At 39.8% G+C, this 26,191-nt stretch overlaps 1 protein-coding gene across 1 annotated transcript in view; it reads left to right on the forward strand.

Moving 5' to 3' along the window:
- Positions 1-26,191, forward strand: part of LOC118819093 (lisH domain-containing protein ARMC9) — a 69,343-nt gene that overhangs the window by 29,296 nt on the left and 13,856 nt on the right. Inside the window, exons 15-25 of the mRNA XM_036586728.1 lie at positions 1,493-1,616; positions 2,369-2,508; positions 3,630-3,706; positions 6,939-7,013; positions 8,146-8,236; positions 10,579-10,640; positions 12,082-12,180; positions 13,451-13,560; positions 16,322-16,473; positions 20,746-20,821; positions 25,918-26,072. Coding sequence (XP_036442621.1) covers positions 1,493-1,616; positions 2,369-2,508; positions 3,630-3,706; positions 6,939-7,013; positions 8,146-8,236; positions 10,579-10,640; positions 12,082-12,180; positions 13,451-13,560; positions 16,322-16,473; positions 20,746-20,821; positions 25,918-26,072 — 1,161 coding nt within the window. The remainder of the gene's footprint in view (positions 1-1,492; positions 1,617-2,368; positions 2,509-3,629; positions 3,707-6,938; positions 7,014-8,145; positions 8,237-10,578; positions 10,641-12,081; positions 12,181-13,450; positions 13,561-16,321; positions 16,474-20,745; positions 20,822-25,917; positions 26,073-26,191) is intronic.

Genomic DNA, 26,191 nt, shown 5'->3' on the forward strand with positions numbered 1-26,191 from the left:
CCACTTACTATATAGGTGCACTTTGTAGTTCTACAGTTACAGACTGTAGTCCATCTGTTTCTCTGATACTTTGTTAGCCCCCTTTTACCCTGTTCTTCAGTGGTCAGGACCCCCATGGACCCTCACAGAGCAGGTACTATTTTGGTGGTGGGTCATTCTCAGCACTGCAGTAACACTGACGTGGTGGTGGTGTGTTAGTGTGTGTTTTGCTGGTACGAGTGGATCAGACACAGAAGTGCTGCTGGAGTTTTTAAACACCTCAGTGTCCACTCACTGTCCACTCCATTAGAAACTCCTACCTTGTCAATCCACCTTGTAGATGTAAAGTCAGAGACGATGGCTCATCTGCTGCTGCACAGTTTGTGTTGGTCATCCTCTAGTCCTTCATCAGTGGCCACAGGACGCTGCCCACAGGACGCTGCCCACAGGACGCTGCCCACAGGACGCTGCCCACAGGACACTGTTGGCTGGATATTTTAGGTTGGTGGACTATTCTCAGTCCAGCAGTGACACTGAGGTGTTTAAAAACTCCAGCAGCACTGCTGTGTCTGATCCACTCAGACCAGCGCAACACACACTAACACACCACCACCACGTCAGTGTTACTGCAGTGCTTAGAATGATCCACCACCCAAATAGTACCTGCTCTGTGAGGGTCCATGGGGGTCCTGACCACTGAAGAACAGGGTAAACAAAGTATGCAGAGAAACAGATGGACTACAGTCTGTAATTACTATTACTATAACTATTAATTAGTATTAGTTATTACTTATATATAAGTTATTACTTATAAGTATTTGTCTGTTTATTGTTTATTGGCTTGAACTGAGAAAATCTTAAAATTGTAACATCTCAGCATTTTTTTTTTTAATTGTCTTTTTTATCAACACAAAACTCCTCATATGTGCCCTTTCAAGTCCAATTAGGGTCTGTTTGTTTGTATAATAATCTACAGGCAGAATACAACACAAGCGTAAACAGCCTATTGAAATAAAGCAAAAGGCGTAAAATTAGGTAAAATTACTAGTAAAAGGCGTCTGAACTTTGCTTTTTTAGTATTTCTTCTACAGAGGCTAAAGTAGCTAACTCAAGCTTATCCTCTACCAAGTACCATCATGCTAACTGCATGGCTAAATCATCCCTGACTTGCCTCAAATCAGTGTGGAGTTATTACGTAATACGTAACTTCAACCGGCTTCATTATGTAGTTTGTGCATGTTTGTTAGTGTCTATGTGGACAAAATTGCTAATTTGTACTCAAGCTTCCATTTCTTATTAGCCACATTACCCTCGTTGCTTTAAATGCTTTCCAGGCCTGAACTAGATGTGGTTTGAGACACTGCATGATACACTGTTATCTATAGATGGGCAAAAGTTCATTGCTAAAAACATCTTCCATCTTGAAAGTTGAATTTTGCCCAGACTGTTGTCCATTTTTATTGGATGAAAACATTCAAAAAGTCAGGACTTGACCTTGTGTTGTTCTCCGCAGGTCGAATGTATCTGTCTCAGTTCCCGTCTCTGCTGAAGCTGCTGGTGGACTGTCTGCGGACCGAGGAGAAAGACTCGGTGGCCAGAGAGAACGTGCTGGGGGCACTGCAGAAGCTCAGCCTCAGGTAGCTCATCGGAAACACCTGGGGCTCACCTGTACTATAATCACCTGTTCAGTTAACTTATACTTCTGACTGACTCTCCATTGCTGCTGATTCTCAAGCATTTAATAACACACGCTGCCAAGTTTCAAGTTTATTTGCCATTTGCACAACATGTCAGGACATTTATGCATTGAAATGCTTGTGGTGAGGCTCAGCTAGTCACTCTACAGCGAGTAAACGAGTAAAAATAAAAATACAAGAAAATACTGAAACTGAAATATATTAAATATACACAAAATATAGAGACAGGAGGGACCTATGTAAGGAAAAATTAACCCTCTGTTTTGTACGATAAATTTATATTAAACAAGGGATAATCTGTGAATAATATTTCGCTGTTGTCAGAAGAAAACCTCGTATCTCCAAAATGGTAACTTTACAGGAGAAGGAAAAAACCTACTTTACTTTTAATGTAAGTCTATGGAACCAGACATCTTTCCAAGTCATTTTAGGCTGTTTTTCTTTGGTCCATTCATCATGAAATTTACATACAATGTAAAAGGTAACAGATACGAGGTTTTCTTCCGATAACAGCGATATACATTTTAAAGTAACTTAAGTGGCTTAGTGTTATTGTTATTTAAAGTGTTATTTAAAGTTATTTAAACCAAATTACCACATGTGTCCACTTCTATATAAAAATATATAGTGTCATTCTTGCCTTTCTGAACTCTGATTGTAGTTTGTGTTTGTTTGTGTTTGACTGTGTCCAGGCGTGTCCATCAGTCTGTTCTGATCAGACAGGGGTTGATAGGCTGGCTGGTGGACGAGCTGCAGGATTCGGACTCTTTATCTGATTACACGCTGGAGTACGCTGTGGCTCTGCTCATGAACCTCTGCCTCCGCACTCAAGGTCCTGCTCACTTGTTCTAATTACACTCTGAAACATAACAACTAGCTATATGTTGTGAGTTGCCTACAATGTGATTTCTGTGCAACCTGACAGCTACACAAAATGCAATTAAAACAGAGTTGCAGCAACACATCAATAACTCCACTATTTAGCTGTGTTAGCATCTCGATTTGAGTCAACCTGAAATCAAAAGTGACATTTTTTTTTATTAGTTCCTGTTCCTGGTCATTTGATTCATTCATTCATGTCGGTGGTAAATGTATCTGATGCAGCAAGATTTAATTCAATTCTGTTGTGGCACAATATGCATAAACACACAATATAATATAAATACAGTGAAGAACATTCAATATTTGGTATATGAGAATCATGGAAAATTACACAGTAATTTCAACTATGTATTCTTACAAAGGCTGGAACTTTTACAGAGAGAATATGATAATATTCACTACTCAGAAGAGTTTAGTGACCTTATTGCAGAAGAAATAAAGCTGTTCTTAAAGCTGGTTGTCTTAGGTTTATGGATCTGTAGCTCCTTCCAGAAGGAAGTGGTTGTAAAAGATGTTTTCGCTGGATGAGAGGAACGTGTCATTACTCTCTCTGCTCACTTAAGAGTGCTGACTATAAACAGACAACTGAAGAAAGAGGTATTACACTGGTCTTTGAAGCTTTATCAACAGTGCCTTGCAGTACATTACAAATTTGCATATTTGTATTTCCATACCAACTGTGATAGGTGACATAAGAGTGCTCTGGATAATGGATTAATAAAATATTAAGCATGATTCATCGTATATCAGTTAAAAGACAAAACATTGTTTCTGCATAATCTTCCATTGAAATGTAAAATAAAACATAAAATTAACAATAATTATATTCACATTATTGGAAGAAAGTGCTCAGATAGCTCAGAGACCCTCCCTGAATGTCCTATTATGTCACAATACAGAAGAATAGTGAGTTATGATTTCACATTAATGCTGAATTGCAGAGTGTGGCTGTATAATTACAGGACTGATATTTCTTGCAGTGTTAAATGTCTGGAATAAAAGCCAATAACTGTGTATGTCAGCAGAGATCTGTGAATAACAGTACTAACTCTGGAGCTGTTCATGTTCCAGGAAAGAGAAAGTGCACAGAAAGAGCCAAGCATGTTCTGAAGGTTCTGACGGAACTCCTGGGACACGAGAACCATGAGGTAATTTTATCTCTCTTGAAAACTAAACATGTCTAAAAGCTTATAATGGGTGATATACACTTATTTTAATGTATTGATATATTAGTATATTTTAATGTATTTAGTATAATATATATTTTTTTAGAGTTTTGTCATAACCGTTATAACGGTTTGCCACAAATAAGTGCAGATAATGAGACATACAAACAGTGCAAACCACAGTGACGTTGTAATGCTTCAGTCGTGTTTCAAACGTAAATGAAAACACAGCAGATTCTCCATCACCTCCCACTGAACAATCTGCTTCACCTGAAGTAGCCCACTTTGTTTTTGAGGCAGTGGACACTTTTGAGGTTAGCATTAGCCTAGCGTGGACAAATGGTGAAGAAGAATGTAAGTGATGCTCTGTTTAAGGTGGAGCGGAAAAAGCTGCTAAATTATAAGGCAAATTCAGCCTTGTAGAAATTAAGACATGAAACAACATGTAGCACCGTTTTTGCATAAAAATGGTAACATATTGAATATAAATGTATTTCAGATTTACTTTGGTTGTTAAATGGTTCTTATTAAAAAGTAAAGGGACATCCCATAAAAATAATAAGACATATAAGTAAATAAATTTCTCTCTCTTTCTCTCTGTGTGTGTGTGTGTGTGTGTATATATATATATATATATATATATATACACACACACACACACACACACACACACACACACACACACACACACACACACACACTGATAACCATCATAGTGTTAGATCTGCTGATCAGCATCAATTTCTGAAGACGTCTACCACTGGAAACTCGTGGGTGGGATCTCATGGTCCATGCTTGGATGACTGCAATTCACTACGCAAGGATGTCAATACTTATAGAGGGAGTGACCTGGACTGAGTGATAAAACAATTCTAAGTCAATAAGACAGAGTTTACAGAGGCCCACTTGTGGAAAAAGTCTCTCAGAGGCTGAGTCTTTCACAAGTAAAGATGAGGAGGGGCTCACCACTCTGTGAAAGACTGCACCATCAAATAGAGCAACAATTCAGGAATAACGTTTCTCAACATAAAATAGCAAAGAACTTTTGCTTTTCATCATCTACGGTACATAATATCATTTGAAAAAGTTCAGGGAATCTGGAGAAATCTCTGTATGTAAGGGACAAGGCCAAAAACCAGTATTTGCTGGCTGTGTTCTTTGGGCCTTCATGCGGCACTGCATTAAAAACAGACATGATTCTGTAGAGGAAATCACTGCATGGGCTCAGAAACACTTCTGAAAACCACTGTCTGTGAAAACAGTTCATCACTGCATCCACAAATGCAAGTTAAACTCTAACGTACAAAAAAGAAACCAAATATAAACAGGATCCAGAAACACTGCCACCTTCTCTGGGCCTGAGCTCATTTAAAATGGACTGAGAAAAATGTGAACCGTCTGTCAGAACCGGTTTTGAGAAGAGCTGCCACAGGTTAAAGAACCTTGAATCAATAAAACAGCCACAGTTTGCTGAAGCTTTTCGAAACTCGCTCAGTCAGTTTTGCGTCAGACTTTTTCCACAAGTGGGCCTCTGTAAACTCTGTAAATGTCTTATTGACTTAGGACTGTTCTGTCACTCAGTCCAGGTCACTCCCTCTTTAAGTATTGACATTTACATTTACATTTACATCATTTAGCAGACGCTCTTATCCAGAGCGACTTACAAAAAGTGCTTTGTCTATCCAGAGAAAGAATCTTCGCTAGCTACCGATAGGTTAGAGAGAAAGTCAGTCCTGAGCTCAGATACTGCTAGAATCAGAAGGTCATTGACACCTAGTGAAAAAGGGACAGAGTTAAACACAGAACAGTGCAATACGATAAAATACATAAGTGCTGTACAATACATTACAATCAATACTTAATTTAGTGCTCATTTAAGTGCTGAATAAACAGGTGTGTCTTCAGTCTGCGTTTGAAGACAGCGAGAGACTCTGCTGTACGGACAGCCAGTGGGAGTTCGTTCCACCACCTGGGTGCCAGCACAGAGAACAGTCTAGTTGCTTGCCTTCCACGCGCCTTGAAGGATGGCGGGTCAAGCCGAGCTGTACTCGAAGCTCGAAGGGCTCGTGGTACAGTACACTACGCAAGACATCCTTGCGTAGTGAATTGCAGTCATCCAAGCATGGACAATGACATCCCACCCACGAGTTTCCAGTGGCAGATGTCTGAGAAGACTTTATTAAAGCAAACAGCCTGATGGAGAATGGGTGCAGCCTGATGTAATAACACTGAGGAAAGAAATGTTTCAGAAATTGACGCTGATCAGCAGGTCTAACACTTTGGCGGGTAAACAAGCCGTGGAGGCACGCTTCATTCAAACCACTGCAGAGTAAATCCCTGCTTCCTTTTTATTTTTAAAGACTACAAACAAAACAGGCATTCTTATCTGTAGATAAAAGTTTTTAAAGTATACAACAATTTACATGTCATTGCTTTTGAAAGAAAAACATGCGTCTCCATTTTTTTTTTTTTTTCCAATTTTTACTTTTCCTTGTTATTCAAGCACGGTAGATGTCCTTTACATTGTGTGAACATTTCATGATGATTGGACCAACATTATTCTCCAAAATTGCTTGGAATAAAATCTCTTTACCTTAACTTACATTGAAAGTAACAAATGTTTTTTCCCTCTCCTTTTCTTTGGACAGTGACAATATGTACAATACTAGGCAAAAAGTTAGAGGCCGCCCTTTATTTATTTAATTTCTAGTCAAAACAGCCATTAAATACAAGTTATTGCCTTTTTTCAGGAGATATATGTGAGGAGGTTAGATATGAGATAGTCTACTTGAATAAGGACAGAAAAAGTCAAAGTGAAAAACATGAGTCTCCAAAACTGGAGTTTAAAACTGATTAAAAGCTACAGAGAAAATGTGTCTCCTAACAACCACCTGGAAGAGCTGGTCGACCCCAAAACTGCCCCCATCAGATAAACAGCACTTAAAGCTTGCATCTCTGAGAGAGAGGAGAAAATCAAGCTGCTTCAGATCTGAAAACATCCACAGGTGTTTCTGTCCATCCTTCCACTGTGAGAAGACGACTCAGCGCCCGACTCTTATTACTCAAATAAACAGACATAAAGTGTACTTTTCTCAGGTGCCTACCATTTTTGCACAGCACTGTATATATGTTTAATTTCAGTGTGTTATGATGGTAAGTGGTGTGTTTTTGTGTGTGTGTGTGTGTGTGTGTGTGTGTGTGTGTGTGTGTGTAGATCCGGCCGTACGTGAATGGAGCTCTGTACAGTATTCTGAGTGTTCCAACAATTCGGCTGGAGGCCAAAGAGATGGTGAGTGTTTAACCTTTAAACCAGCAATTACACACACCCACACACTCTTTCTCTCTCTCCACCTGAGGGCTTCACTGCCTCCGTCACCACGCCCCTTTTTACTGAAATACTTTGAAGAATAGATTTAACAATAGCTCCGGGAGGGAGGTTAAGTATTAGGTTAAATATTCTCAAATGTCTTGCTTTCTTTGCATCACCGAGCAACCACTTGATCAAGTCCGCCTCCTTGTTTCTACACTCACTGTCCACTTTATCATCTCCATTGACCGTATAGTTTCACTCTGTAGTTCCACAGTTACAGACTGTAGTCCATCTGTTTCTCTGCATACTTTGTTATCCTGTTTTTCAGTGGTCAGAGCCCTCACAGGACCTCCACAGAGCAGGTACTATTTGGGTGGTGGATCATTCTCAGCACTGCAGTGACTCTACACTGTGTCCACTCACTGTCCACTCTATTAGACACTCCTACCTTGTCAGTCCACCTTGTAGATGTAAAGTCAGAGATGATAGCTCATCTTCTGCTGCACAGTTTGTGTTGGTCATCCTCTAGTCCTTCATCAGTGGTCACAGGACGCTGCCAGCTGGATATTTTTGGTTGGTGGACTATTCTCAGTCCAGCAGTGACACTGAGGTGTTTAAAAACTCCAGCAGCACTGCTGTGTCTGATCCACTCAGACCAGTGCAACACACACTAACACACCACCACCATGTCAGTGTTACTGCAGTGCTGAGAGAGACCTGCCACCCAAATACTGCCTGCTCTGTGGGAGTCCTGACCACTGAAGAACAGGGTAACAAAGTATCAGAGAAACAGATGGACTATGGTCTGTAACTGTAGAATTACAGAGTGAAACTGTATGGTCAGTGGAGCTGATAAAATGGACAGTGAGTGTAGAAACAAGGAGGATTTAATGAAGTGTCTGGTCAGTATGTGTATAATCGCATGGTTACACTTGCTTTAATCACAGCGTCAATCAACATAGAGCTTAAAGGCTTACATCAGTTTCTCTTGAGATACTTCCTGTCTATTTTACTCCACTCTTCCACGAAGGTGAATTCACTGTACCGTATGACCTCACGTACCTGTTTGCTTCAATGAAGGAAGTCTCTGCAATGCTGTTTTGTGTTTTAGAGTATGGAGGAGATCCTGCACTGCTACACTAAAGAGGAGAATCCTGAACTGAACAGACAGATCGAGTTCATTATCAAACAGCTCAACTCAGGTATGGGGGTGGATGACTGAGTTGTGTCGCTGGATAGCTTTCAGTTGGCGGGGGGCAATATGACTGGATTTTCTAAAGACATTGAAATGAATTATACAGAGCCTTTAAACCACAGTGATGTCATAATGTCAATTTAAAACTACTTAGTAACGAGGATCTAATTGGAGCCTTTTATACTGTTATCCAATATGGTTTTTTAGTACCTGCTCATTTTCCCTCCTGTTACTTATTACATTGCGACAAAAATATTTAATTTGAAATGTAGCTCTACTGTTTTGCTGATACATTGTGTCCGTTTCAGATATTAGAACTATATACAGTTCATATATAAATTATATTGTGTAATAAAAAATATAATGATACACATTATACATTATACATTTAAATTAAATATATGATAAGCTATATATTGTGTATCATGAAGATGTATCATAATTTTAAAATTGGTAATATCGCTGAGACACACACCAGAACATCAGTACATCTTTATAATAGAACCCGACTGATATATCACTGTCTCTGTATCTGTGAAAATACTGCTGATAATTATAGAGAATTTCATGAAATTTTCAAATTTCATCACTTCATTATTGAGTGGTTGGTAAATAAACCTGATTCAGAGAGGTTTGGTGTGAAATGGTTCAGATGTCTTTACAGTGGTGGTGATAGGAACCAGGGGTCGCCATGACTACAACACAAATATAGACATTTTATTTACTATCTAGAACCACCAGTGAACCTACACGAGTCTTCTGAGTTTATATGGAATGTTGATGATGGAAAATAGTGGAAAATCTGAAATAATCAGTTTTCTTTGGGGACTATTTTGCCTCACAGCGCCCTGCATGTATCCCTCCACCATGAATGGAGTAACTCAAAAACTATCATAAAACAGTGTCTCAGTCATCAGGCAGTGAATTCATAACCATTTCATGTAGGAACTTTCTGTGAGGGAGCTTTTAGAGGTGGACGTCTGGTTCCTATCACCACCACTGTGAACAATTCTGACTCGGTAAGTTTCTCAAAGCACTCTGACTCTGTTTACATCTTAACTATTTAATTATGCAGAAAAATTCAGCATCACCGAGATTGGAGCTTTTAATCTCTTGGCATGGTGGAATTGTAGATACTGAAAAACCCAATATAAGTCCATCCCTGATGAACTATATAACATAATACAGAATGAACTGGAGAATCTGAACACGAAGCACCATCATGATTAAAACAACAAAGAAATGTTAAATACACACCTCACCTTTAAAATGAGAATAACATGAATACAATGAAGAATACCGATGAAAGAAAAAAGAAGTAATAAAGAGAAAGCAAAGCCACTGGGGATGATGAGCAGTTCTGCCCCAGCACTGCAATATTTATATTTATTTGAGACTGTGCTCTTTATCTAAGTTTAGGAAGTATAACAATGAAGAACTGGCAGTCATATCAGTCAGTAAAGCACTGTTTATTTACATCTGCTGGAGTATAAATTGAAAATGTAAATGTAAAACTGTATCTGATTTAAATTATTAGCCACTTATCAGTATCGGTATCATTCAGAAAATTTCCATATCGGCCCTAATTTATCATTGATCATCCATCACTGCATTTTAGCCCTGCACTCTTAAAAAAGATTGTTCTTTAAAGGTTCTTTGGTATAGACAGTAGAGCCATGAACACTCAAAGAACGCTTTGCATGCTTAAATGGTTCTTTTCATGGTGAAATCGTTCTTCAGATTGATGGAGAATGTGTTGTATATGGTTCTATATCACACCACAGTTACAAAGAACCCTTTTTGGTGCTATATAGAGCCATTTCCAAAAATGTAGAACCATCTACAGCACATTCTCCATCAATCTGAAGAACGCTTTTACCATGCAAAGAACTACTTAATCATGCAAAGGGCTTTTTGAGTGTTCATGGTTCTATATAGAGACATTTTCCTTACTAAAGAACCCTTGAAGAACCGTGTTTTTTTTAGAGGAAAGGAGAAGAGAGCTGCCTGTTAGTCTTCTTCACGCAGCAGCAGATTTGCTCGTCATGCTCAGGTTAAGGTTAAACCGATGCTCTGTGTACAGCTGGAGCCTGAAAGACGGGGAGAGAAAAGAAATCCATTTTCTTCTTTTTTGTCAGAGCTGCTGAGCGATTACCTGGTTCTCTCCCTGTGTGGTGTATTAAGCTAAATCGCTGCTCAAATAAGATGAATGAAGGTGTGTTTGTGATGTTTTCTTTGCAGGGTACTTTTAAGCTTCTGAGTGTTTAACTTGCTCTTTTTCTGAAGTCAGTGTGAACTGTTGTGCGTCACAATACTCAACTGATTACGAACTGAATTCCACTCCCACAGAGGACGAGCCCCAGGACGAACCAGAGTCAGACGATGAAGAGGACGACGACGACGACGATGAGGTAAGATTGGAAGGTTCTGCTGATGTGAAAGCTAAGTATACGTGTTCTATAATGTAGCACTGTACCCATTCGGCATTGGCTGCATTCCCAGTGTTGTCCAGTCAAGATCTTAATAGAGAAAATGAATTTTGCTGTTATCTTCCTAAACACACTGCATTCACACTGCATTTACACCATAATGTCCTCATTCATTAAAGGGAAATTCCTCCAAACATTTCTGCATAATTAAATGATTAAGATGCGAACAGAGTGGTTCAGAGTGGTTTGGTGTGAAACGCTCTGTTCTAGAGAAACTTACCGAGTCAGAACTGTTCACAGTGGTGGTGATAGGAACCAGACGTCCACCTCTAAAAGCTCCCTCACAGAAGATATTACATGAAATGGTCATGAATTCACTGCCAGATGACTGAGACACTGTTTAATGATAGTTTTGAGAAGAGTTTGGCCTTAAAACCCATTCATGGTGGAGGGATACATAAAATGCAGGGGGTTGTGAGGCAAAATAGTCCCCTAAGAAAACTTATTATTCCAGATTTTCCACTATTTTCCATCATCAACATTCCATATAAACTCAGAAGACTCGTGTAGGTTCACTGGTGGTTCTGGATAGTAAATAAAATGTCTATATTTGTGTTGTAGTCATGGCGACCCCTGGTTCCCATCACCACCACTGTAAAGACATCTGAACCATTTCACACCAAACCACTCTGAATCACTCTGTTTACATCTCATACACTGAATTATGCAGAACATTTGGAAAACTTGTGTAATTCCCTGTTAAGGGCCCACGTCCTAGTTCTAGGTACAAATGAGTTCAGTTTAAAAAGAAACAGATCTACAGTTTTGATGTCTGAAGTTTGCTTCTTTAGTTTTAGCACTGGAGCTATGAGGCTAATGTGATGGAAGCCTGAACCCCCACTGCAAACTTCCTGCCTAAATCATCTCACCTGCCTGCTGTTATTCGCGAAACTGTTGAATTAACTAAAGTACGGACAGAATTCAGCCTGTTAGATGGCTGCTACTGCTTTAGTCCATGTTTATAGATAATAGTGAGCCATACAGTGTCCACATGATCACATAATCAAGTCTATTAGAGAATCCCACTCATTTTTCAACATTTCTTCATAATTCAGTTCAGTTTCTTTACAGTGGTGGTGATAGGAACCAGGTAAATTAGATTTTTTGCTGAACTAGCGCTTTATGTTCCTTTAAAGTCGTTCTTTTTGTCTTTTATACATCTCAGGCATGACGTATTAAACGTGTGCACTAAGTTGGTTTTTGTACTGTAAAATGATTCAGAGAGGAAAGCCACAGTATATGACTCCACAAGCCACTAATTTCCTTGTGGTTAGGAAACATGAGAAATTGTGGTATTGAACTGTTTCACTGATAGTGAGTCTTGAGCTGCATATTGATTATTATGTTTAATTATTAATTTTAGGAGGATGTAATGGAGGCTGATTTGGATAAAGAGGAAGTTCTTCAGCCTCAGCCCAAAGAACTCTCGGGGGAGAACTTGCTGACCACAGAATACCTGGGAGTAAGTCCTCAGACCACCTCTCTCTCTCTCTCTCTCTCTCTCTCTCTCTCTCTCTCTCTCTCTCTTAGTAGAAACTAAAGCATGGTTAAGCACTTGAAGTTTCTCCCACTTTGCTGCAGTAAAAGCCTCTACTCTTCTGGGAAGGCTGTAGATGTTGGAACATTGCTGTAAGGATTTGATTGAGCGTTAGTGAGGTCAGGTACTGATGTTGGATGGTCAGTTATGGATCACTCCAACTCATCCCAAACGTATTAGATGGAGCTCCATCACTCCAGAGAACACAGTTCCACTGCTCCACAGCCCAATGCTGGGGGGCTTTATACCCCTCTAGCCCAAGTAATTCATTTTTTCAGCATCAGGAAAAAAAGCTGAAAACATATTTAAAACAAAACAGACACAGAAGCCTCAGCAACTAAATCTACTCTCGGCTGTGTGAGTGAGTGTGTGTGAGTCACTCTTTCCCTTTGTTCCAGCTACCATTCCTTTCAGGAGCCTCACTTTCAGCTCCTCAAAGAATCTGCAGACACACCTCCAAAGTTCAGTCTTAGAGGTTCTTAGTGGTGTTGAGGTCTGGACTCTGGGGTGGTCAGTCCATCGTTCAGCTTCTTTGTCTGATGTGTCCGTCTCCTTTTCTCAGTGAGGTTCTTTTTGAACAGCTACGAAGCTTCGTCTTCTCACAGTGGAAGGATGGACAGAAACACCTGTGGATGTTTTCAGATCTGAAGCAGCTTGATTTTCTCCTCTCTCTCAGAGATGAAAGCTTTAAGTGCTGTTTATCTGATGGGGGCAGTTTTGGTGTCGACCAGGCCTCCTAGGTGGTTGTTAGGGGCCCAATTTTCTCTGTAGCTTTTAATCATTTTTTTTTCTTAACTTTTGGAAACTCACTTATTTTACTTTGACTTTCTCCTTTCTTTACAAGTGAATTATGTAATATCTAATCACAAATATGTCCTGAAAAATGAATGACATTTCACCAGCTGTTGAACATTCCTGTGTATTTAGTGGCTGTTTTAACTGGAAATGAAATCGATTCTGTGTGCTCTCAGACTTTAGCCTAGTACTGTGTGTTCCTATGTAAATTTGAGTTTGCTAAGCTATTCCTTTAGTCTCTGTAATCCTGACTGGTGATAAAGTTGACTGCTGTAGGTTTGGTAGATGATGGGTTGGGGCTCTGTGAAAGGACCTATTGTTATAATCTTGTTAGCATTACCCCAAATGAATGGTAGGTTTTGGCTAACGTGTGCTGAATGTGTGTTTGTCTGGGTTTCAGATCATGACGAACATGGTGAAGGAGAAGAGGAAGTGGAATGTTCCATCAGCTCAGAGCACAGATGAACCGCTCCAAAGACCCGTCACTCCCAGCTCACACCGAAACACCATGTAAGAGTTCTACTGCATCACTACTGTACACAAAACTAACTCTGTTCAGAGATCAGAAAGCCTTTCTGTCATTTACATTAGTCTGTAATGACCGGCATAAATCAGTAAATGGTATTTACAGCAGCTCCCTTTAATACTCAGTGCTGTTATTCCATGAGTTGTTAGTTTAACACTTGGTTTAACTTCCTTATTGAGTCCTCGTTAAGAAGAAACAGACAATAAACTAGAGACCTAAAGTTTGAGCAGTGAAAACATGTGGGCATACCATGCATACAGTCACACCCCCTCAGTTAAATTACATATTTTGTTGATTTTCTAGTGAAAATGAGCTCTCTGTAAAGCACTTTGAGCTGCCACCAGCAAGGAAAGTGCTCTGTAAATAATGATTATTTTTATTATTATTATTATTTTTAAATCAAATGAAGCGTAATTGGTCACATACACAGGCACACACAGTATAGTGTGCAGTCAAATGCTTATACGACTGTTCATTGCCATGAAAAACAGTATATGCAATAGAAAAATATAAGATAATATAAAAAAGGAAGAAGAATATAAAATATCAAAATACAGGGACATGAAAGGATATAATTCTTGACCCAACTTTTGCATGTGTCTGTATGTACTGTACTTTTTTATCCTTTAGAATGCTTTGAATTGTCTTTTTGTTAAAAAAAAGAAGTTTGGATTGAAAAACAGACATCAGTAACCAAATGACCATGATGATTAGCATGACATCTAAGATTTACTTTTACACCTGATAGTAAGACTGGCCTTAGAAATGAAACCTTCACCCAACTGTTTGTGGTCATGGTCATTTTTTGATTTAGTACAGTAAATTACAGTATATTACATAATAATAATAATAATAAACACTGCTATTTTATGGACAGTATCTTGGAAATAATACTCAAAATCGATCAAAAATATCACTGAAACTGAAAAGCTCAGTATGTCAGTATCATGGTGTACTGCTCTAGACCATATATCCCCATCACCAAAAGAGACTCAGTAAGCTGACTGTTTCCTCACCTGAACAGATGAGTTTTAATACTGCACTTGTAGTAAACCAATACGTTGCATTGCGCTCTGTCTGCCAATCATCTCACTGTTTATATGAGGCCACTGGTCAGGTACTACAGTATGTGCTCAGCATCAGGGTCGATTTCAGTGTTGACTCTGATAAAACACAGAACTCATTCATTATCTGGCTCTGCCCCTCAACTTCAGAGCGGTTCCACCAAACGCGTCCATCACATTGTTCTCCTGCAGCGGAACCAAGTCAACAGACCAACCCACAAACCAAACACCATATTAGAGCAAACAGGATTTCACTCTTTCTCTCTAACTCTGTCTTCCTGTCTCTCTCTCTCTCTCTCTCGATATATATATATATATATATATACATTATGACCACTTTCTACACTCATTGTCCATTTTATCAGCTCCACTTACTATATAGGTGCACTTTGTAGTTCTACAGTTACAGACTGTAGTCCATCTGTTTCTCTGATACTTTGTTAGCCCCCTTTTACCCTGTTCTTCAGCAGTCAGGACCCCCCTGGACCCTCACAGAGCAGGTACTATTTGGGTGGTGGGTCATTCTCAGCACTGCAGTGACACTGACGTGGTGGTGGTGTGTTAGTGTGTTGCGCTGGTACGAGTGGATCAGTGGATCAGCAGGCTGTATGACCTAGACAAACTGCCTGTGTAATTGAGTCACCTCTTCAAATTGACAGTAAAATGTATAATGTTATATTTGTCAGTAAAATAATTTTTTTTTTTTTTCAAATCAACTGTGCAACAACACAATAAAGCCTTTGGAAACTCTACAATAACAATTAATTTGCTTCAGCTGTGATGCATAAATCCCACCCATGCATACGTCCAAGTCAACTGAAGCTTGGTTTAGGTTTTGGTCCTGGAATGTCCTTGAGTGTCCGTCTTAGTCCCAGGAATTAAATCCCATGAAAAATCTTTGGTGGGAAACCACAGGAACATTAATGAGCTGGAGGCTTTTGGACATGAGGAATGGGCAAAGACTCCAATAGAGAGATGTCAGAAGCTTTCGAGCTCCTATTTGAAGCGTTTATTGGAGGTTATAAAGTGTAAAGAGGCGCCGCAAAATACTGACTTTGGGGGTTGAATAATTTTGCACATGGACATTTGTGGAGAGAATGATTTTTCACTTGAACTGTTCGCAGTAAACTTTATGTTCTGAAAATCACTTGATCATGTAGTCATGAACCTTCTTTGACTGTTTACCACAAAGCCTTGGTTGGTAGATTTTCATCAAAACGAATAATTTTCAGTACAACTGTGTGTGTGTGTGTGTGTGTGTGTGTGTGTATCAGAATATATTTAAATGTTAATATGTTAATATGTTATTTATTTTTTAGTTATTCATTTAGGCAGGTTAGAGATCCAACTTATTCAGAGACATGAGTGCTGTGTTACATTCATTGTTTTTTATATATATATTTATATCTAATCCCTTATTTTAAGTGTTTTTCATTTGTTCTTTGTTAAATTAATTTTAATTTTCAAATTAATTTTATAATAGTTTCCTGTTTTTTAAATGTTTTTATAACAATATTTTATTTGTGCTTATTTATACACTTTGAAGCACATTGAGCTGCATTTTAGTACATTATGAATATTTAAATTGTTGTTATTACTGTTGTTGTCGTCGTTAACCTCAGTGTTTAATTGTAAGATGCTGTTCTAACTCTGCAGTTTTGTTTATCTATGTGTCACTCAGGGATTCTCGAGCGGTTCGTGATGTGACTGACCCCTTCAGCCCGTTTCACTCCCCGTTCCCCTCCCGCCCCCCAACACGCACAGGCAGCCGCCCGAGCACCAGCGACTCCACCCACCGTGCACTGGGTAAACACTCCATCCATCGCACTCTGGGTAAACACTCCACCCACTGCACATTGGATAAACACTTCACCCACCTCACACTGGGTAAACACACTTCACCCACCTCACACTGGGTAAACGCACTTCACCCACCTCACACTGGGTAAACGCACTTCAACCACCTCACACTAGATAAACACACTTCACCCACCTCACACTAGATAAACACACTTCACCCACCGCACACTGGGTAAACACTCCACCCACCGCACACTAAAGAAACACTCCACCCACCGCACACTGGATGAACACTCCACCCACCGCACACTGGATGAACACTCCACCCACTGCATACTGGGTAAACAGACTCCACCCACCTCACACTGGGTAAACACACTTCACCCACCGCACACTGGGTAAACACACTTCAACCACCGCACACTGGATAAACACACTTCACTAACCGCACACTGGGTAAACAGACTCCACCCACCTCACACTAGATAAACACACTTCACCCACCGCACACTGGATAAACACACTTCACTAACCGCACACTGGGTAAACAGACTCCACCCACCTCACACTAGATAAACACACTTCACCCACCGCACACTGGGTAAACACACTTCAACCACCGCACACTGGATAAACACACTTCACTAACCGCACACTGGGTAAACACTCCACCCACCGCACACTAAAGAAACACTCCACCCACCGCACACTGGATAAACACAATTCACCCACGGCACACTGGGTAAATACTCCACCCACAGCACACTAGATAAACACTCCTCCCACCGCACACTGGATAAACACACTTCACCCACGGCACACTGGGTAAATACTCCACCCACCGCCTCTCACGTAAACGTTTACACTTTTAAGAATAGATCAATAATTAAACAGCAAACGGTTTAGTGTGAATGCATTCCACTTCTCCCCAGCTTCACTAGAATCAAATACAAAATACACCCCTGTGCTGTTTTTGAACTATGACAACTGAAAACAAAAAAAAAATGATTATGCAAATTTTAAACTCCCCAAGTTTTGAACCCCCCCTTCCCCACACTCTACTTTACTATGCTTCTTTCCGATTGGCGAATAGAGAATATGACCCTCGGTTTGAACAGACTGAGCAGATGAGACAAATAAGCTCTTATTGTCAGATTTTCATTACTTAAATCTTAAATCATAATCCGAAGGGGGGTGATTACCAGCAGACTAATAACTTCTCCTAACCAAGCTCATCACTCCACAGAACAGATTAGATTTTGTCTTTCTGGGTCACATTTGACACAAATGTCAGTCTGTATAATCATAAAAGGCCATCCAAGAGGAGTTTTAGAGGATATATAAGTGCTGGAACCCTTTATCATAAAAACCAGGCCTGCTTTTCATTATTTTCCTGAAGCTCTCTCTGTGTAATGTAAAAGGGCGATGAGGTCACTGCTTGGTTTTTGATAAAAGTCCTCATTTTTCGCTGAGGCGATTTAATTTCCTTCTACTTTAGACTGGTCTGTGTCTGTACAGAAGCTTCCGGTCCAGATGCCTTTCACGATCTGATTCACTTTGATGTGCTGTCCATCGCCCGTGGGCAGGGCATGGTCAGAGCGCCGTGTACTGAAAACCAGCGTCGAACTTACTTTACTTTCAAATGTCTGCATCATTTAAACAAGAATGAAATATATGACAGCAACACAGTTACTGCTGAAAGCGAAGTTTTACCTCCTTTACAGTTCTCTAAATTCTGTGTGTTTACTGGGTGAGCGTGAGGTTCTAATTCTCAGTTTTAGATATTTTTCTGTTTTTATTTGTTTTACCAGTGAACCTACACGTAATTAGTGGAAAATCTGAAATAATATGTTTTCTTTGTGGACTGTTTTGCCTCACAACACCCTGTATGTACATGTCCACCATGATTGGATTATCGTGAAAAAACGTCTCAGTCATCAGGCAGTGAATTCATAACCATTTCATGTAGTAACTTTCTGTGAGGGAGCTTTTAGAGGTGGACGTCTGGTTCCTATCACCACCACTGTGAACAATTCTTACTCGGTAAGTTTCTCTAGAATGGAGCGTTTCACACCAAACCACTCTGAATGGGTTTGTTTACATCTTAACCAGTTAATTATGCAGGAATTTTGGTGGGGAAAAAAGGTGGAATTCCTGTTTAAGTGGCCGTAAAAGAATCAAGTAAATTCAGAACATTTCTAATCTATCCTTGGTTTTCCAGCTGTGTTTGTACCATTACTGTGTCCAGTGAACTCTGAATTTACTTCCAAATGTCTACGTAATTCCCACATGAATAAAATACACATTTATTTCCAAAGGTAGGTACAATGGAAGACACAGCTGTAATCATATGATGCATTTCATTCATGTGGAGCCAGTGTACACATTTAAATGAGGTACATTCACAGCTCTTTTTTCAGTGTAATGACCACAGCCTAGTCCACCCCAGTGGCTCGTTAAGTGGTGTTCTCCCCAAGGGCAGGAAAACACTGGACTGCACTGGTGCTAATTTGGTTCTAAAAGGAGCACTAGTGAATTACATTCTCAGATAATTGGCGCTGAGCTGCCCCCACTCCAACAGGGATTCGCTAAATGTGGTTAACCCTTCATGGTTCGGTCAGCTTTAAGCCCATCTGCACACACTGCTCAGCTCTGAGAGTTTCTGCACTGATAAGAAGTCATGCGTTGAATTCACTTCAGATGTGCACATTAGTTCCAGGCGAATGTTTTTGTTCTTTCATTTTGTTCCAGTTTGTGCTATTGTTTATTGACTTTTTGAAATGGTTGTGTTTATTTTACATACTTTATCTACAAACCCATTTCCAAAAAAAGGAACGCTGTGCAAAATGTAATTAAAAACAAAATGCAATGATGTACAAATCCTTTAAACCCTATATTTCATTAAAATAGTACAAAGACATCATATCAAATGTTGAAACTGAGACATGTTATTGTTTATTGAAGAATATTTGCCCATTTTGAATTTGTTGCCAACAACACGTTCCAAAAAAGTTGGGATGGGGGCAACAAACGACTGGTAAAGTTCAGTAATGCTGAAAAAAAACACCTGGTGGTTGATTGGCAACAGCTCAGTAACATGACTGGGTACAAAGAGCATCTCAGAGAGGCGGAGTCTTTCAGAAGTAAAGATGAGGAGGGTTCACCACTCTGTGAAAGACTGCACGATCAAATAGTGCAACAATTCAAGAATAACGTTTCTCAATGTAAAATAGCAAAGAACTTTTGCTTTTCATCATCTACGGTACATAATAACATTAAAAGACTCAGAGAATCTGGAGAAATCTCTGTATGTAAGGGACACGGCCAAAAACCAGTATTTACTGGCTGTGATCTTTGGGCCCTCAGACAGCACTACATTAAAAACAGACATGATTCTGTAGTGGAAATCACTGCATGGGCTCAGAAACATTTCTGAAAACCACTGTCTGTGAAAACAGTTTGTCGCTGCATCCACAAATGCAAGTTGTAACTCAAAACCTCAAAGACAAAACCAAATACAAACAGGATCCAGAAACACTGCCACCTTCTCTGGGCCTGAGCTCATTTAAAATAGACTGAGGGGAAGTGGAAAAGTGTCCTGTGGTCCAACGAATCAACATTTCAGATTCTTTTTGGAAATCATGGACACTGTTATCAGTGCACAGTTCAAAAGCCAGTATCTATTTTTATTTACATTCTGCACAGTGTCCCAACTTTTTTGGAAATGGGGTTGTAAATGGAAATGATGTACACATTTGAATCATGTCAGTTCAAATGCATCACCTTTTTCAGCATCCTTAAAGACCCTCTGCATTTAAAAATGAATGATCTGCTTTAACAATAATGACCTCTTTTAAGTAACAGAGTGGTCAGAGAGTGGAGTACAGTGTATAAAAAAACACTACCCCATCAGAGTCACTGCTGTGCTGAGAATGGACCCCCCACCCCAGTAGTGCCTGTTCAGCGGTGGTCCATTTACACTGATGAGTGGTGTAGAGGAGGCTGATCAGCTATGCAGTAACAGAGGAGCTGCAGTCTGTTTTTAAACCTATACCTGTGTGGTAGGCGTTTCTGATAAAGTGGCCAGTGACAGTAGATGCTGTTGTTTCATTCACTACTGAGCTCCTTTACTCAGGTATTTAGCTCCGTTACTCTCTGAGCTGACCTCGTTGACCGCACTGTAACTGTCCTGCGACAGAGCACTCGATTCACACTCCCTCATGAAGGCAGCTCCTCACGCTGCAGTGTGTGTGTTAATGATGTCAGTGCAGTGAGAAGTGTGTGTGTGTGTTTTCTCCTCTGTAGACTCTGAGTGCTGGCGTTCGTCACAGGAGTCTTTGGGGCCGCCCGACACACACAACACCAACGGCCACTCACAAAGGTCAGTGACCCTCTACACTCACACACACACACCCCAGTGTCAGAAACTTTTTTTGTTGATTTTTATGTGCAGTTCTGATCTTTGAGGGAGTTTTTGCTGCCACAATAAAACAATGCATGGCAGGTAATTATTCTACTGTGAATTATTGTGTAACCACTATGAACTTTTAAGTAACTGTTATAAATTATTCAGTATCTACTATGAAACTAATGTGTAAGTTCTGTAGTTGAGAACGTGAAGAATTGTAGTGTGGACAGATAGAGCTTAATCCTTTAAGGCCATCAGAAAAATGTCTGTTTTTGTTGTTTATCCACTGTTTTCTGTTAATAGCGTAATATGAAAACATATTATCACGATACTTCATGACATTTTCATAATACACAACATGCATCACAATATTTAGTTTTTCTGAAATGTAATATGTTGAAACAGGCAAAATAGAACCTGCAGAGCCACATATAAAAATACTGTAATAGTAATAATTTTCATCTACAATGAATAAAATTCAACTACAATGATTTTTATTCGTTGTTTTACTAACTGCGCTGCACTAAATCCAATTAAACAGGCCTAATAATGCTCACTGTGTAACGACACGTGGTTAGTCAGTGTTCTTCATCTACTGATGTTCACAATGTGCTCATGAAAGCATATTGTGACAATTTATCACAATAACAATAAAATATTGTCATGTTGTGCGTCCCTACATAGCACCAACCACAAATGAAATGTTAGTTATTGTTTATTATTATTACTGTTTACCCTGCAACACAGAAGGATAAGCAGTTTAGAAAATGTGTGTGTGTGTGTGTGTGTGTGTTACTGTTTACTTGCTATTTCAGTGCACTCAGTGCAGTATTAATATATGCACATTTTAAGAGCTGAACACAATCTGCATTTACAGTTGTTTGTTTTACATTTCAGGAGCCTGCTGCATTACAAGGAATAAAGTAATGCTTTAAAACAGTGCATATATATGCATATAAATGTATAATATAAATAAAAATCTGTGAATGTTCAACTTTGTTACATCATGCTCTGCACATCTCAAAATAAATGCAACATCCACAGTGAGAAATCACAATGGAAAAAAGGAGAAGAGCAGATTAAATAGCAGAAAGTTGCCTTTGTTGTCTCGAGCTTAAAGGGTTAACGATGGCAGGCTGTAGTGTTGGAGCTTTGACTCAGCAGTTGCTCCGGTGCGTCTGTGACATGCCTCTCAACCAGCGCAGAACAAAGAGCCGATTGAGCCGAGGAAAACCTGAATCCTCCTGCTGTAATAAACTCTCCCTCCTCAAACAGTGCAGCACTCCGTACCAGGAATTGGACATGGATTTTCAGAGATATAACCCACAATAATTAACTGCATGAAATTATTTTAATTTTAAACAGGTACAGCGCTGCTCAGAAGTCAGAGAGATCATTTATTTAATTTCTGGTCACAACAATCACCGAGTACAAAACTTCAGGAAAAAAACAGAAAACATATTTAACAGGAAATTACACAAAACAGCCAAATCTACTCTCACTGAGTGTTCAGTGAGTCACTCTTCACCTTTATTCCAGCTGCCATTCTTTTTAGGAGACTCACTTTCAGCTCCTCAAAGAATCTGCAGACACACCTCCAAAGTTCAGTCTTAGAAGCTGGTTGATCATTTTCTGAAGTAATCAAACACATTCAGTGGTGTTGAGGTCTGGACTCTGGGGTGGTCAGTCCATCGTTCAGCTTCTTTGTTTGATGTGTCCGTCTCCTTTTCTCAGTGAGGTTCTTCTTGATCAGCTACACATCCTTTCAGACCCACAGCGCTGAGTCGTCTTCTCACAGTAGAAGGATGGACAGAAACACCTGTGGATGACAGACATTAATGCACTAACAGCTCTACTTTTTATAGATTTATAGGCCTTTGAACTTTGGTACTGGTGAAAATATTCGAAAGTACCTCGGAACTTTCTGCATAATTAAATAGTTAAGTTAAACAGAGTGGTTTAGAGTGGTTTGGTGTGAAACGTTCCATTCTAGATAAACTTGCTGAGTCAGAATTGATCACTGTGGTGGTGATAGGAACCAGACGTCCACCTCTAAAAGCTCCCTCTCAGAAAGTTACTACATGAAATAGTTAAGAATTCACTGCCTGATGACTGAGACATTGTTTATGATACAAATGGATTGCAGACCAAATCAAGCCTCGCGGCTCACTCAGAGCCCAGAAATCCAAACTGAAGCTCTTATTCTGGACTCATTCTGAGAAAAAACAGTTAGTTGGAAATCACCATTACGCTTGGAACAGCTGAAGGTAAAAGAGGAAGATGACCAGCTACAAGATGAACGAAGACAATCAGAGGAATCATAAACCAGCTATTCAGAAGCCTGAAGACCCAAACAGAAGACGACATTCTGGAGAAACCCTGTCCATATGTTCACCCGGAGTCGGAACCAGTTTGAAGGCCTGATACGTCAAGTCAAGTCAAAGTTCAGTTATATAGTACTTTCCACAACAGGCGTTGTGACAAAGCAGCTTTACAGAAACATCTGGATCTGAACCCCCATGAGCGTCACCAATGGTGACAATCGCAAGAAAAAAACTCCCTAAGAGCAAGAAGAAACAACCAAGATTCAAAAGGGGGACCCATCGTCTTCGGGTCCACACTGGATAGGAAAACAGTAACACAAGACCAAAATGGACAGAGAACAAGATTTTACCATTAATGCAAATTATTAAAAAAGAGAGAAATCGAAAAAGAACAGCCTTTCATTGGACAGAAGTATATAGATTACTACTGTTAGAGGCCTGTCAGAGTAACACTGAGAAACAGATCTATGATCATCAGTCACTGAGTGTGTTTACATGCACTTAATAATTCGATAACTGCAGAAAATCAGATTTTGTCAATAATCCGATCAACGCGTTTATATGCACTTGAGTTATCAGATAATGGAGAAACTCCAGGTCTACATGAGTCAGACAGTAATCAGATTTCTGCTATGCAACCAGCCAATAAACTAACAGAATAATACATGACAAGCGTAACGTGAAACTCAAACTTCATACCGTGGCTTTTTTTTTACAACACTGTGCCACTTTATCTGAAAAAATGAACATACGTCATCTAGAAGACGAAGAATATGTAAATGCTTCATTCCGTCGAGAATGTAGTTGGTTTCAGTGTCGCTCTAAAAGTGTTTTGCTGTGTCTCGCGATAACGCTGCTCGCTTGTTGTCCGGTACCGCCGTCTGTTCCGCACATACTCAGACTGAGAAATCTGAAAGAAATCAGAGTAAGAGTTACATGCACTGAGATATCTGATTATGGAGCTAAAATCCAGCCTCTTTATCAGATTTCTTAATCAGATTTCTTAATCAGATTTCTAGATCAGAGTATGGTGTTTACATGACCATATGAATAATCAGATAACTGCAGAAATCCAATTATGATTTGATTATTGAGTGCTTGTAAATGCATTCACTGTTACCAGTGAAATCCAGTCACTACTGGTAAATAAGTGTATTTAAGTGTATCACAGGGAAAACTATCATCAGTAACATCAGTGATGATGATCTGTTAATATGAGTATGAGAAGCGCTCAGTGTATTGCGAGGCAGGGAAGCAAGGCTTATCATTAGATATGTTTCAGTATAATTTAAGAACACCGTGATAATCATTTTGAACACTGATGAAGTTTTCATTTCATCCCGTCCGTCCTCCTAACATGGATGTGAACTCGGGTCAGACGGATCGTGTCCCGTACAGCGGACTGTGTGGGCTTTTGTGCTCAGTGATATTGTAGATGATTCTCCTGAGGCAACGTTTCAGCCACAGTTTTCGCCACAGATGAGTTTGATTCAGCTGCTTCCGTCTGTGCTTATTGAGTCCGTCAGCTAACACTTAGCTCCAAATGAACTGTTGCATAATGTGATGGATTGCTGGAAGCATTCCTGCTCTCCTGCTAGGCACGTTTGTGTGCTAAGCTTGCCTGCCTGTCTGCTGATCACTCTGTTTTACTAAATACACCCACAAACGAACATTCTCACATTTACAGTAAAAGCCTGGTCTCAGGTTACTACAGAATATGATATGTATCTCTGTTACCCGTCACAACACAAACTTTTGATAAATCAAAGCGAGCTCTGAAATTGCTTCAAAATTTTGAAAACAGTATCTCTAAAGTCACAGTTTGGAAAACGGCAGCTGTTTAAAATTTGGTGTTCAAAAAACAGTGTTTAAAAAAGAGTCTTTGGTCTTGGGAGGTAAAGTTTATTCAGTAACACTTTACTATAGTGCGGTGTTCATAACACTACGACACCTGCATAAGCTCATCACGGAAGCTAACACAAACATAAATAAACACTTTTAGTAACACTTTACTTTAGGGTTCTGTTCATAAGGCTACAAGACACTTACATGAGCTTCTCATGACAACTGACGTAACCCTACATTTATAAATGCTTATTCCAATGGGAATCACCATAAAAGGCTATTCTAGCTAACTTTGATCAAAATGAGCAAATATAACCTTTATAGCAAATGACACCTGTTTAAATAAGCCTTTAAGCTGTTTTGTAGAGTTATGTCAAGCTTACGACAACTGACATAAACATCTATGCAGGGTTATGTGTTTATTCCAACAGGCGTCGTCTGTCACGAAGGCTACTTTAGCTGACTTTGCGTTGCGAATGTCAACTATTGCAGTAAGCATTGATAAACATTTATGTAGGGTTATGTCAGTTGTTACGACAAGCTTATGTAGGAGTCTTCTAGCCTTATGAACGGCACCCTGCAGTAAATGTTACTAAAAATTTTAAACACATGCTGATGTCAGACCTTTTTTTTCTGACGTTGTGTCGTGCCATGACTTTTTTTTTGAGTGGAATAACCATAGCATGCCATAACGACTGACTTTGTAGCTTAGTTTGTCTCACAGTAACATCATATTGGTGTAACATAGCTTAAGTCTTATAGATGTTAAAATGGACGATTTCCTCAAGGGCTGCAGAAACGTAGCTTGGCTTGGACCCCAGACATACATTGTACACGAAGCATGTCATACATATCACGCAACGGGTGTGAGAAAGTAATCACCCCTCTCCTCCCCTGCAGTGACCTCATCCCCGGCTTAGCGGGCCGACCCAAGATTCCTCGCTCTCCCGGCAGTGATGCAGGGCGACCCAGGCTGCCCCCACTCGGCCCCAAATTCTCCCACAGCGAGCCCCAGCAGAGCAGCAGACCCAACAGCGCCGCACACAGCGCACACAGTGAGTACCGCGCGCTCTTATGACGGCTTAACTCCGCCCACACTCCACACAACTCTGCCTTCCATATATCGCTAAAAAAACTAGTTCCCTGAAGAATCTAATAATGATGTCCATAAATG

This window comes from Colossoma macropomum, unplaced genomic scaffold (assembly GCF_904425465.1).
Source record: "Colossoma macropomum unplaced genomic scaffold, Colossoma_macropomum, whole genome shotgun sequence".
In the NCBI taxonomy this organism is placed as follows: Eukaryota; Metazoa; Chordata; class Actinopteri; order Characiformes; family Serrasalmidae; genus Colossoma; species Colossoma macropomum.